Source organism: Phocoena phocoena, chromosome 8 (assembly GCF_963924675.1).
Source record: "Phocoena phocoena chromosome 8, mPhoPho1.1, whole genome shotgun sequence".
NCBI classification, from domain to species: domain Eukaryota; kingdom Metazoa; phylum Chordata; class Mammalia; order Artiodactyla; family Phocoenidae; genus Phocoena; species Phocoena phocoena.
Window position 1 is genome coordinate 54251391 of NC_089226.1, and position 13393 is coordinate 54264783.

General features: G+C 35.8%; 1 protein-coding gene across 10 annotated transcripts in view; it reads left to right on the forward strand.

The window, feature by feature from the left end:
- Positions 1 to 13393, forward strand: part of NARS2 (asparaginyl-tRNA synthetase 2, mitochondrial) — a 135438-nt gene that overhangs the window by 56292 nt on the left and 65753 nt on the right. For 9 of the 10 annotated variants that reach the window (XM_065881863.1, XM_065881864.1, XM_065881869.1 and 6 more), the window contains one exon: positions 8157 to 8251. The exons of the other annotated variant lie outside the window; for it this stretch is intronic. In XM_065881863.1, the coding sequence (XP_065737935.1) occupies positions 8157 to 8251 (95 nt within the window). The remainder of the gene's footprint in view (positions 1 to 8156; positions 8252 to 13393) is intronic. 10 annotated transcript variants of the gene reach the window in all.

The following is a 13393-nucleotide window of genomic DNA, read 5'->3' on the forward strand; positions in this document are numbered from 1 at the left end:
AGTACTTACTTCATTGGATTGCTTGTAAACTCCTTAGCACAGTACATGGCACAGAGTAAGTGCTAAGTGCATATTGGCTATGGTTGTTTTTGTAGAAGTATGTGTGTCTGAATGTGTATTTTTTTAACCTTAGGAATACAGAGTTTAGTTTAACATAATTTTCATTCACGGCACACTGTTGTTATAGGCCCTTGTATCCTCTCACTGTAACAAAACCATTTGTTCTTTCCTGTGAGTCTACAGGTCATCTGAGTGGTTCTGATCTGGGTTTGGCTTAGTCAGCTGATGGATTGACTGGGAGCTGGGCAGTCTAGGATGGCCTCATGTGGGATGACCCATCTCTTCTCCACATGTCTCTCAAATTCCTCCATCATGCTAATCAGGGTGTGATCTCTTTGGTGGCATAGGTCCAAGAAAGAATGTGAACTTCATAAGCATGTTTTCAAGCCACTATTTTTGTCAATTTTGTTACCATGCCATTGACCAAAACAAGTCACATGGCCAAGCTCAGGGTTAGCGTATGATATGCCAAGGGGTGCTGATATAGAGAAGTGTGACAAATTGGAGCCATTAATGCAATTAATCTATCACAGTCCACTCTGTAGTAACTGCAGTCCAGCACTTGGTGGTTATCATAGAGCTACTGTTGGTCAGTAGTAAGGAGACAAGCTAGACATTAGAGATCACCAGGCACCACGGTGAGTGTGTCACTGTGTCAGACTGCCACAGTCTTCTGAGATTAATGACTTCAGTTTCATTTTCTCTTCTCAAATGTTATGCACATTCCTCTCCAACAGTAGATGGCCAACTGAAACCTGGAACCATGCAGGAAAGGGGATTCTAGGAAACACAGTCCTCAGTTTAGGTGGGAGTAGTAATGCCAAGCTGACAAAACGCCATCCAGCATAACTCCTTTCTTGTTTTAATTTTTCCTCTTTATCCTAATCCCCACTTCCATTCCTCATATTCTCTTGGAGGCACTCACTTTAATATCTTTGATATATCTTTTATTATGTATATAGCCTCATAAAATATGAGTGATCTTTTATGTATATTTTAAATTTACATTAATGATAATATGTATCTTACTTTGTTTCCTACTTTTTTCCATTTAACTCTTTGTTTTGAAATCTGTCCATGTTGCTATAGGTACATCTATTTGTTGCTTGTCATTGCTGCAGAATATTCATTGATATTTGTCTGCTACAATTCACTTACCCTTTATAGTAATAGACCCTTAGGTTGTTTCCAATTCTCAGTTACACCCAGAAAAAAAAAATAGTGCAATACATAGTCTTATACATATTCCCTAAGAGACTTGTGTGAAAATTTCTTTAGAATGGATATCCAGGAGTGGAATTCCTTGGTCATAGGGTATATACATTCTGAATTTCACTATGTTATCCAGAATAGCAGTGCCAGTATAGACTATATTGACATTACCTGAGGGTTCCTGTTTTCCTATGAAGTAGTTTTCTATAGACTTGTAACTTAGTGACTTAAAACAACATCTCTTTATTAGTTCACAGCTCTATAGTTCAATAGTACAGAATGGCGTGGCTAGGATCTCAGGGTCTCACAAGCCCAAAACCAGTGTGTCAGCTAAGCTTTCTATGTTTTCATCTGGAACTTGAGGTTCTCTTCCAAACACATTCTTGTTCTCAGTAGAATTCAGTTCTTTTTGGTTGTAGGACTGAAGTTCCCATTTTGCTGCTGGCTGCTGGCCAGATTGCTCTCAGCTTCTAGAGACTGCTCTAAGCACCTTTCCCTGTGTCTTCCTCCATCTTCAAGCCAGCAACAGCGTGTCACATCCTTCTCATGCTTCAAATTACTGACTTACTGTTCTGCAGCCAGCTGTAGAAAACTTTCTCCTTTTAAAGGGCTCACGTGATTAGGTCAAGAACACCCAGAGAATCTCCAAATCCTGAGGCCATCTGATTTGGAACTTTAATTAAATTTTCAAAATCCTTTCACATCAGTACCTGGCTTAGTGGTTGAATAAACCAGGGGCTGAGAATCTTGGGACACATCTTAGAAATCTGCCTACCACATCCTGAATCTACCTCTACACTTGATATTATACAACTTTCTAATCTTTGTCAGTCGGATGTATGCAATGAATTCTTCTTAAAATGCCTTGTTTTAATTTGTGTTTCTCTAATTCATAGTTGAGTGTTTCTTCATACATCTTAACCTTTTGAATTTTCTTTTCTGTAAATCTGCTTTTCATATCCATTGCCCAGTTGGGGAGCAGCTTATTTTCTCTTTCTCGTTTTCTTCACAGGAGGTCCTTATATTTTCTGTCCATTAATCACTTGTCAGTTCTAGAAGCTGAAAATATTTTATCCATAATACAATATGTTGTTCTGTTTAATTGCCTATATATTCCTTTATTAAATAGAAATTCTTAACTTTAATGTTGCAATTTGAGAATCTTTTTTAAAGAAATCCATTCCCACTGGCAAAGTCACAAAGTTGGATACTTAATTCATATATTTTTATTCTTTCTTCATTACTAATGGAAGTATTTAAGATTGTAAATCTTAAATTTGCAATCCCATGTTAGTAATTTTTGACCCTGTCATGTCTAATAATTACTTGTTTATGTATGCTTTTAAAAAAAATTGAGATGACGTTCATGCAACATAAAATTAACCATTTTAAAGGGTATATTTCAGTGGCATTTACTACATTTACAGTGTTATACAACTACCACCCCTATTAAGTTCCAAAACATTTTCATTATCCCAAGGAAAACCCCATGCCCATTAAGTATCACTTCCCATTTACCCTTCTCCCCAGACCATTGCTCTCACCGATTAGTCTCCATGGATTTACCTACTCTAGATATTTCATATAAATGGGATCATACAATATGTAGCCTTTTATGTCTTTCTTTTACTTAGCGTAGTGTTTTCAAGGTTTATCCGTGTTTTAGCATATATAGGTACTTCATTCCATCTTATGGCTAAATAGTATTTCATTGTTTATATACACTACATTTTGCTTATCCACTTATCCATGTTTCCACCTTTGTCTGTTGTGAATAGTGCTGTTATGAACATTAATGTACAAGTATCTATTTGAATACTTGGAGTTTTAAAATTTTTATAACCATTTTTTAAATTGAAGTATAGTTAATTTACAATCTTGTGTTAGCTTCAGATGTACAGAACAGTGATTCATTTTATATTTATGTATATTATTTTCCAAATTCTTTTCCATTATAAGTTCTTACAAGACATTGAATATAGTTCCCCATGCTAAACAGTAGGTCCTTGTTGTTTATCTGTTTATACATAGTAGTGTGTATATGTTAATCCCACACTTCAATTTATCCCTCCCTGCCCTTTCCCCTTTGGTAACCTTAAGTTTGTTTTCTATGTCTGAGTCTATTTCTGTTTTGTAGGTAACTTCATTCATATCACTTTTTTAGATTCCACATATAAGTGATGTCATATGATATTTGTCTTTCTGACTTACTTCACTTAATATGATAATCTCTAGGTCCATCCATGTTGCTGCCAATGGCATTATTTCATTCTTTTCTGTGGCTGAGTAAAATTCCATTGTGTATGTATATACCACATCTTCTGTATCCATTCATCAGTCGATGGACATTTAGGTTGCTTCCATGTCCTGGCTATTGTAAATAGTGCTGTAATGAACATGTGGTACGTGTCTGTTTTTGAATTATGGTTTTCTCAGGGTATATGCCCAGTAGTGGGATTACTGGGTCATATGATAGTTGTATTTTTAGTTTTTTAAGGAACCTCCATACTGTTTTCCATAGTGGTTGTATCAATTTACATTCCCACCAACAGTGCAGGTGGCTTCCCTTTTCACCACACCCTTTCTAGCTTTTATTGATTCTAGATTTTTTGATAATGGCCATTCTGACTGGTGTGAGGTGATAACCTTGTAGTTTCGATTTGCATTTCTCTAATAATTAGTGATGTTGAACATCTTTTCATGTGCCTCTTGGCCATCTGTATGTGTTCCTTGGTGAAATGTCTATTTAGGTCTTCTGCCCATTTTTTAACTAGATTGTTTGCTTTTTGATATTGAGCTGCATGAGTTGCTAGTATATTTTGGAGATTAATCCTTGGTCAGTTGTTTTGTTTGCAAATATTTTCTTCCATTCTGAGGGTTGTCTTTTCATCTTTTTTATGGTTTCCTTTGCTGTGCAAAAGCTTTTCAGTTTCATTAGGTCCCATTTGTTTATTTTTGTTTTTATTTCCATTTCTCTAGGAGGTGGGTCAAAAGGATCTTTTTGTGATTTATGTCATAGAGTGTTCTGCCTATGTTTGCCTCTAAGAGTTTGATAGTGTCTGGCCTTACATTTAGGTCTTTAATCCATTTTGAGTTTATTTTTGTGTATGGTGTTAGGGAGTGTTCTGATTTCATTCTTTTACATGTAGCTGTCCAGTTTTCCCAGCACCACTTATTGAAGAGCCTGTCTTTTCTCCATTGTATGTTCTTGCCTCCTTTGTCATAAATTAGGTGCCCATATGTGCATGGGTTTATCTCTAGGCATTCTATCCTGTACCATTGATCTATATTTCTGTTTTTGTGCCAGTACCATACTGTCTTGATTACTGTAGCTTTGTGGTATAGTTTGAAGTCGGGGAGCCTGATTCCTCCAGTTCCATTTTTCTTTCTCAAGATTGTTTTGACTATTTGGGGTCTTTCGTGTTTCCATACAAGTTGTAAGATTTTTTGTTCTAATTCTGTGAAGAATGCCATTGGTAGTTTGATAGGGATTGCATTGAATCTGTAGATTGCTTTGGGTAGTATAGTCATTTTCACAATATTGATTCTTGCAATCCAAGAACATGGTATATGTGTCCATCTGTTTATGTCATCTTCGATTTCTTTCATCAGTGTCTTATAGTTTTCAGAGTAAAGGTCTTTTGTCTCCTTAGACAGGTTTATTCCCAGGTATTTTGTTCTTTTTGATATGATGGTAAATGGGATTTTTCCTTAATTTCTCTTTCCTGTCTTTCTTCGTTAGTGTATAGAAATGGAACAGATTTCTGTATATTAATTTTTATTCAACAACTTTACCAAATTCATTGATGAGCTCTGGTAGTTTTCTGGTAGCGTGTTAGGCTTTTCTATGTATAGCATCATGTCATTGCAGACAGTGACAGTTTTACTTCTTCTTTTCCAATTTGGATTCCTCTTGTTTCTTTTTTTTCTCTGGTTGTTGTGGCTAGGACTTCCAAAACTATGTTGAATAAAAGTGGCGAGAGTGGGCATCCTTGTCTTGTTCCTGATCTTAGAGCAAGTTCTTTCAGCTTTTCGCTGTTGAGTATGATGTTAGCTGTGGGTTTGTTGTATATGGCCTTTATTATGTTGAGGTATGTTCCCTCTGTGCTCACTTTCTGAAGAGTTTTTTTGGATATTGAATTTTATCAAAAGCTTTTTCTGTATCTATTGAGATGATTGTATAGTTTTTATTCAGTTTGTTCATGTGATGTATCACATTGATTGATTTACGATATTGAAAAATCCTTGCATCCCTGGGATGAATCCCTGGGATGAAGGATGGTGTACAGTCCTTTTAATGCATTGTTGTTTGAATACTTGGTTGTAATTCTTTTAGACATATACCTGGAGGTAGAATTTGTATGTTGTATATATAATAATTCTTGTTAATCTTTTTAAAGAACCACCAAACTCTTTTCCCAAGTAACTGCACCAGTTTACATTTCTAGTTCCATCCCATTATGTTCAAAAAAGGTAATTTATCTGATTTGTTGAGACTTGTTATGTTCTAGCATATGGTTGATCTTGGACAGTGTCCATGTGCACTTGAAAAGAGTGTGCAGTCTGCTATTGTTAGGTGGAGTTTACCATTTTTAAGTTTCCTCTTTCTTGATTCAGCATTTGTTTGGTGACTTTAAACCTTTGATGCTTATAGTTTTTACTCATTATTTTCATTTTTTCTGTAGAGGGATAGGCCTTTGGAGCTACCTATCCCACCATTGTAAGATTTTTTTTTTTGATGTGGTCGATTTTTAAAGTCTTTATTGAATTTGTTACAATATTGCTTCTGTTTTTATGTTTTGTTTTTTTTGCCGCCAGGTATCTTAGCTCCCTGACCAGGGATCGAACGTGCACCTCCTGCCTTGGGAGGTGAAGTCTTAACCACTGGACCACTAGGGAAGTCCCCAGCAATTACTTTTTTAAAAAATAATTTATAATGTCCCTTTAATATCCTGAAATAAAATATATAGGTAATATAACTTAATACATACAGAAGTTTTTAAAGTCACTGTAATGCATTCACTGTAATATAAAGGAGAACTGAAAGGAAGTAATTTATTAAAAAGTAGTATGAATTTCAATATTTAAATGCTTACATATGACGTTGGAAGGCATAATGAAGTAGTGATATGTTTTTAGCTTTAAATAAGTTGGATTTAAGAGATATAAGAAGCTCAGACATCATTTTGTACAAATGCTAATAAATGAGATACTAAAATCAAGTCCTAAATATTAGACTTTTTTATATGTGCAGGAGATGAGAGAAATCACTTTTAGAGAAGTCAGGATAAAACACCAATACAAATTATAGACTAAAGAGGTGAGGAAAAGAAGGAAAGTATAATATTCTTATAAATGTGCTGGGCCTGATTTGAAATATAATTATTTAGTAAATAGTAAAGAAATATCAGGGGCTTCCCTGGTGGCGCAGTTGTTGAGAGTCCGCCTGCCGATGCAGGGGACGCGGGTTCGTGCCCCGGTCCGGGAAGATCCCACATGCCGTGGAGCGGCTGGGCCCGTGAGCCATGGCCACTGAGCCGTCGCGTCCGGAGCCTGTGGTCCGCAACGGGAGAGGCCACAACGGTGAGAGGCCCGCGTACCACCAAAAAAAAAAAAAAAAAAAAAAAAAAAAAAGAAATATCAGAGAACATGTCTTTTATTTTGAAATCCTAACATAAGTCGAATATTTTAGTATTGAGTATTTAAGTCCTTGGAAACAATATCCTTTAAGTGATAGTGGGTTTCAAAGATGATTTTTATAAAGCAATAATAGGACATTTAGGACCAGGTAAAAGTAAGTTTTAAAAATAATAGGCAATTACAAAATAAATGAATGATTTCAGTTGGTAATTTTACACTAGATTTCGTATTCATACACACGCATAACCATACATGATATGCAATATTTTTAGAACAACCAATGGAATTAAATAAGATATCTTCATTTCATGTGTTTCTATAATTCAGTAGTTGGTACTAAGTCTCTTAAAAGGAGTCTTACATCCTGTATTGAAAATTTTATATTGGCTTTGTTGCCTTTGCAGCACTTGTTTTAGTGCACCATTACACAAAGACATTTTCAGATCACAATTTGAAATACAAGAGTAGGTAAATTAGCTTCCTTCCCCCAAATGGATATAATGGTCATAACTTGATCTAGAAACTTTCTTAATTATACTATTTAAATTATGTTTGATCTCCAAATAATTTTTTTATCTTAACTGTTAATAAGTGTTGGCTGACGTATTTCCTGTCAGTTTCAAATGGAATAATCACTCTATCTATACTGTAAGTTCATAAAAATCTTTAAATCTAAATGTTCATCATATCTTTTAAGATATGGTCCTGCTTTATCTCCTAGTTGTCGGGAAGAATAAGTGAAATTAACGTGTTTAAAAGTTTATAATGTGTTTATAAAAATCTGTATTAAAAGCGTTATTATTAATAATTTAATAATAATATGACAAGACATGTTTTAGAGGCTATTCCCTTAAAATTAAATCTCAGTCATGGGTCAGAATTTTAAAAGACTATGTAATGCCTCACATTTAAAACTTCTAATTCATAATTTCTTGCTTCAGCTTGCCCCTCAATCAAAATCAGTTTTTAGGAAGGAGTATATTTTGTGACAAAAATAGTTTGTTCTTTGGTTGTTATATATTTTGAAAAATATGGAGCAAACTTCCTTGAACTTAGCACTTTCCAAGCAGGAATTTTCTCTTTTAAGTGTATACTGAAAGCTGCCTTTTTTTCCCATAAGAATGAACCTGTCCTCATATATGTTTAATAGCATATGATTTTTTAGTTGTGGCACAAACGTGAATATGAAAAGCAGAGCAAAACATGTAATAATAGGTTTTTATGGCTTGTGTTTTCTTTTGCAGCCTTCAAGCAAAATAAAGGTACCTGAGGAGAATTTCTTCAATGTTCCTGTTTTCTTAACTGTCTCAGGACAACTTCATCTAGAAGTGATGTCAGGGTACAGAGTTTTCTCTTTGCTTTAATGGACTACTGATGTTGGTTGGGTGAGAGTGTAATAATGTTTTCTTTCCTGATGCTCAAACCTAAAAATTGTAATTCATGTTTGTGATTAGTCCACTTCAATTCACTAAAAGTACATTTAGATTGACAAATTTGACAATATCCAAATTTCTATCTAAAATAATCACATTAGTCTAGACTTTGGTTTTTGATGAAGAATGTAACACTGGAAATATGAAGTTGTGGGTTTTTTTTTTTCTTTTTACTAATCTTTCTTTGCTTAAATCTCAAAGCACATAATCAAAATATAAGTGTAATTAATCATGTTTATGAAAGTAAAGGCAGTTATAATTTACACCTAGAAATTATAAGACAGGTACCTGGAACAAATGGAAGAAAAAAAATTTTTTTAATAATTTGTTTAAAGAAAGAAAATTAACCCACAAAGTCATCATGGGAGATGTGTGCCCATTTAGAAAGTATTAGAAGTCAGATCACATTAATTTTAGCCACTCTCAGACCTCTGGAAAATCACTATAATCCTTTTTGCCCTATTTTCTTTCCTTTTGGAGATTGGACAGGAAAATCTTTAAAGTCCTGTCTAAATCTTATATTCTCTGATTTTGTGGGTAATTTCTTAATGCCGACTCAGCAAGTAATGAGTCTCCTACGAAGATGTAAATATCTTTGTTTTCTCATATAGAGCTTGAGACTTAAAAATCTCTTCAGGAAATGGCTCCAGTAAAAACAGGGAATCTTGTATTTCCCATTGTTTTGAAAATGCACAGGGTGGAAAAACAGGGGAAATAGAATAGTGTTCATGTTTATTTTTTTACAGACTTTACTGGCAAGATGGAGAGTGTCAATGGTGGAGTAAAGAGGGTCTTGAAAATAATATGTACTTTACTTAGATTTACCTTTGACAAAGATATTATTTGATAATTCCAATAACCAAATAATTGACAACATTATCAGAATACGGTGCAGAAAAACTATAATCACAATAGCCCTGTGAGACTGTAGGATTTGCAGAGCTGTATGTGGGAAAGGCCATGTGAAGCATGTCATGGAAAGTTCCTTATGCATGTCAAAGTATAATTTAAAAAAAGTAAAAACATGATTCATAGAAGTATAAAATATTTTATTCAATTCAGTAATTACTGAAGAAAATAGTAAGGCTAGTTCAAAGACTATTTGGGCAGCTGTGGATTCATACGCAGTTTAATCAAAGAATTTCAGAATAAGATTGCTAAGTTAGTTATGAACTGGTTAATGTCCCACAGACCGATAAACCCTAACCTTTGGAATTTTCTCTTCTACATGACAGAAATGATTTGCAACTCTACTGGACAAAAATCTATAAGTGAACATGTAACTTTACATAATCTAGGATATTTAGTTTGATAGTAAATAGAATAATGGAGCAAAGTTCATTCCCCTAGGTAGGGTAGTTAAATAACCTTGGAGTGGATCTGTGTCCCCACATTACATTGGAAGGATGTTCTGTCTACCTTTTAGCTTAATCCAAGTTTTGGATAACCTTTCTTAACAGCCTTTCATTATTTATTTCTTTTATCTGTAAAGTTAGAGACAACATATATTCCCCTCAGGAGTGTCATAATATGGGAAAGGTATAAATTTACCAAGTTTCTTGGTTATAATATCACTAGTGGCTTAAATATGTTCCCTCTTTACCAGTAGAGTGCAGTGAACCAAAGAACACAATGTACAGTGAAACTTGACAGAAGCTTATATTGGCAGAATATGAGGTTTTATATTTTTAATGTGTTATGAAGTATTTCTGTGTCAATCAAATGTTCCTAGTTTAATATGCATAGTTCTAGTACTATTAATATACAGTACATCATGTTTCAGATTAATACATGATTTAATCTCCAGTAAGAAATTGTTAGTCTTCTTTCTAAAGAAGACTAAATTTGTCTAAATTTAGTTTTTCTAAATTTTATTTAACAGACTTTTAAAATGGAGTAAATGGTAGTTAAATTTAGAAGGTTAACATTTTCCAAAAGGATATCTATGTTGGTTTAGTGGGTTTATGGCTCCATTTTATTTATTTTATTTGTTTTTTTTTTTGGCTGCGTTGAGTCTTCGTTGCTGTGCACGAGCTTTCTCTAGTTGCGGTGAGCGGGGGCTACTCGTCGTAGCGATGCATGGGCTTCTCATTGAGGTGGCTTCTTTTGTTGAGGAGCACGGGCTCTAGGTGCACAGGCTTCAGTAGTTGTGGCACGTGGGCTCAGTTGTTGTGGCTCGCGGACTCTAGAGCACAGGCTCAGTAGCTGTGGCGCACGGGTTTAGTTGCTCTGCAGCATGTGGGATCTTCCCGGACCAGGGCTCGAACCTGTGTCCCCTACATTGGCAGGCAGATTCTTAACCACTGCGCCACCAGGGAAGCCCTATGGCTCCATTTTAAAGTTTAATTTTGCTGTTTTTAAAATAAACTTTCTATTTTTGAATAATTTTTAAATGTAGAAAAGTTGGAAAAAATCGTGCAGACTTCTTAGATACCTCTCACTCAGTTTTCCCTGTTGTTAACATCTTACGTTACCGTGGTACATTTGTCAAAACTAAGAACCAAATGTTAGTACATTACAATTAACTAAATTCCAGAGTTTATTTGGATTTCACTGGTGTTCCATCAATGGCTTCTTCCTTTTTCCAGGATCCACTGTAGGGTACCACATTGCATTTAGTTGTCATGTTTCCCTAGTCTCATGTAGTCTGTAACAGTTTCTCAGTCTTTCCTTGTTTTTTATGACTTGCAGAAAGTATGTCAATCTGTATTTTTCTGAAGTTTTAGGGAGGGTTAGAAAAAATACCACAGAGGTGAAGTGCTCTTCTTGTCGTATCATGTCGGGGGGACTTGATATCCATATGGTGCTATTAACCTTCATTACTTGGGTGAGGTAGTCTTTGCCAAGTTTCTCCACTGAAAATGTACTGTTTTTCCCTTTCTCCAATTTATTCTTTGGAAGTGAGTTATTAAGTACACCCACCTTCACTGGAGGTAGGAGTGAAGGGTTGGGAAGTGGGAGATGGAATTATGCTTCATCTCCTGAAGGGGGGAGTATTTGGAATTCTTCTGTATGGATGATTTATGTCTCTTTGCTCTTATTTGTTTATTTATGTCATCGTTTATATCAGGATGGACTGATGTATATTTTATGGTTTGGGTTATATTTCAATGCTGTGCTATTTACTTTGTTGCTCAGATTGTTTTAGTTGTTGGGAATTCTTTCAGATTAATTCTTGTATACCTTTCACATGCCCCTATCCTTTTGTCTTTTGAGTACTTCCTTATTTTCTGGCACTATAAGATACCCCAGATTTGTTTGTTAGTTTGTTTCATCTTTTTGTGATTGATGAACCTACACTGACGCAGTACATCGTTTACTTAGGGTTCACTCTTGGTAGTGTATGTTCTATAGGTTTGGTCAAATGATGTCATACAGAATAGTTTCACTGCTCTATAAATCCTCTGTGTTCCTCCTATGCATCCCTCCCTCCCTCCTAACCCCTGGCAATCTTTTTACTGTCTCCAAAGCTTTGCATTTTCCAGAATGTCATATAGTTGGAATCATACAATATGCAGCCTTTTCAGATTGGTTTCTTTCACTTAGTAATAGGCATTTAAGTTTCCTTCATATCTTTAAATGGCTTGATAGCTCGTCTTTTTTTTTTCTTTTTTTAACATCTTTGTTGGAGTATAATTGCTTTACAGTGTTCTGTTAGTTTCTGCTGTATAACAAAGTGAATCAGCTCTGTGCATACGTATATCCCCATATTCCCTTCCTCTTGTGTCTCCCTCCCACCCTCCCTATCCAACCCCTCTAGGTGGTCACAAAGCAACGAGCTGATCTCCCTGTGCAATGCAGCAGCTTCCCACTAGCCATCTGTTTTACATTTGGTAGTGTATATATGTCCATGCCATTCTCTCACTTTGTCTCAACTTACCCTTCCCCCTCCCCATGTCCTCAAGTCCATTCTCTACGTCTATGTCTTTATTCCTGTCCTGCCCCTAGGTTCATGAGAACCTTTTTGGTTTTTTTTAGATTCCATATATATGTGTTAGCATAGTGTATTTGTTTTTCTCTTTCTGACTTCACTCTGTATGACACACTCTAGGTCCATCCACCTCACTACAAATAACTCAATTTCATTTCTCCTTATGGCTGAGTAATATTCCATTGTATATATGTGCCACATCTTCGGCTGAGTAATATCCCATTGTATATATGTGCCACATCTTCTTTATCCATTCATCTGTCGATGGACACTTAGGTTGCTTCCATGTCCTGGCTATTGTAAATAGTGCTGCAGTGAACATTGTGGTACATGACTCTGAATTATGATTTTCTCAGGGTATATGCCCAGTATTGGGATTGCTGGGTCATATGATAGTTCTAATTTTAGTTTTTTAAGGAACCTCCATACTGTTCTCCATAGTGGCTGTATCAATTTACATTCCTACCAACAGTGCAAGAGGGTTCCCCTTTTTCCACACCCTCTCCAGCATTCATTGTTTGTAGATTTTTTTTTTTGTCCAGTACGCGGGCCTCTCACTGTTGTGGCCTCTCCCGTTGCAGAGCGCAGGCTCAGCGGCCATGGCTCGTGGGCCTAGCCGCTCTGCGGCATGTGGGATCTTCCCGGACCGGGGCACGAACCCGTGTTCCCTGCATCGGCAGGCGGACTCTCAACCACTGCGCCACCAGGGAAGCCCTGTTTGTAGATTTTTTGATGGTGGCCATTCTGACTGGTGTGAGGTGATACCTCACTGTAGTTTTGATTTGCATTTCTCTAATGATTAGTGACGTTGAACATCTTTTCATGTGTTTGTTGGCAATTCATATATCTTCTTTGGAGAAATGTCTATTTAGGTCTTCTGCTCGTTTTTGGATTGGGTTGTTTGCTTTTTGATATTGAGCTGCATGAGCTGCTTGTATATTTTGGAGATTAATCCTTTGTTAGTTGTTTCATTTGCAAATATTTTCTTCCATTCTGAGGGTTGTCTTTTCATCTTTTTTATGGTTTCCTTTGCTGTGCAAAAGCTTTTCAGTTTCATTAGGTCCGATTTGTTTATTTTTGTTTTTATTTCCATTTCTCTAGGAGGTGGGTCAAAAAG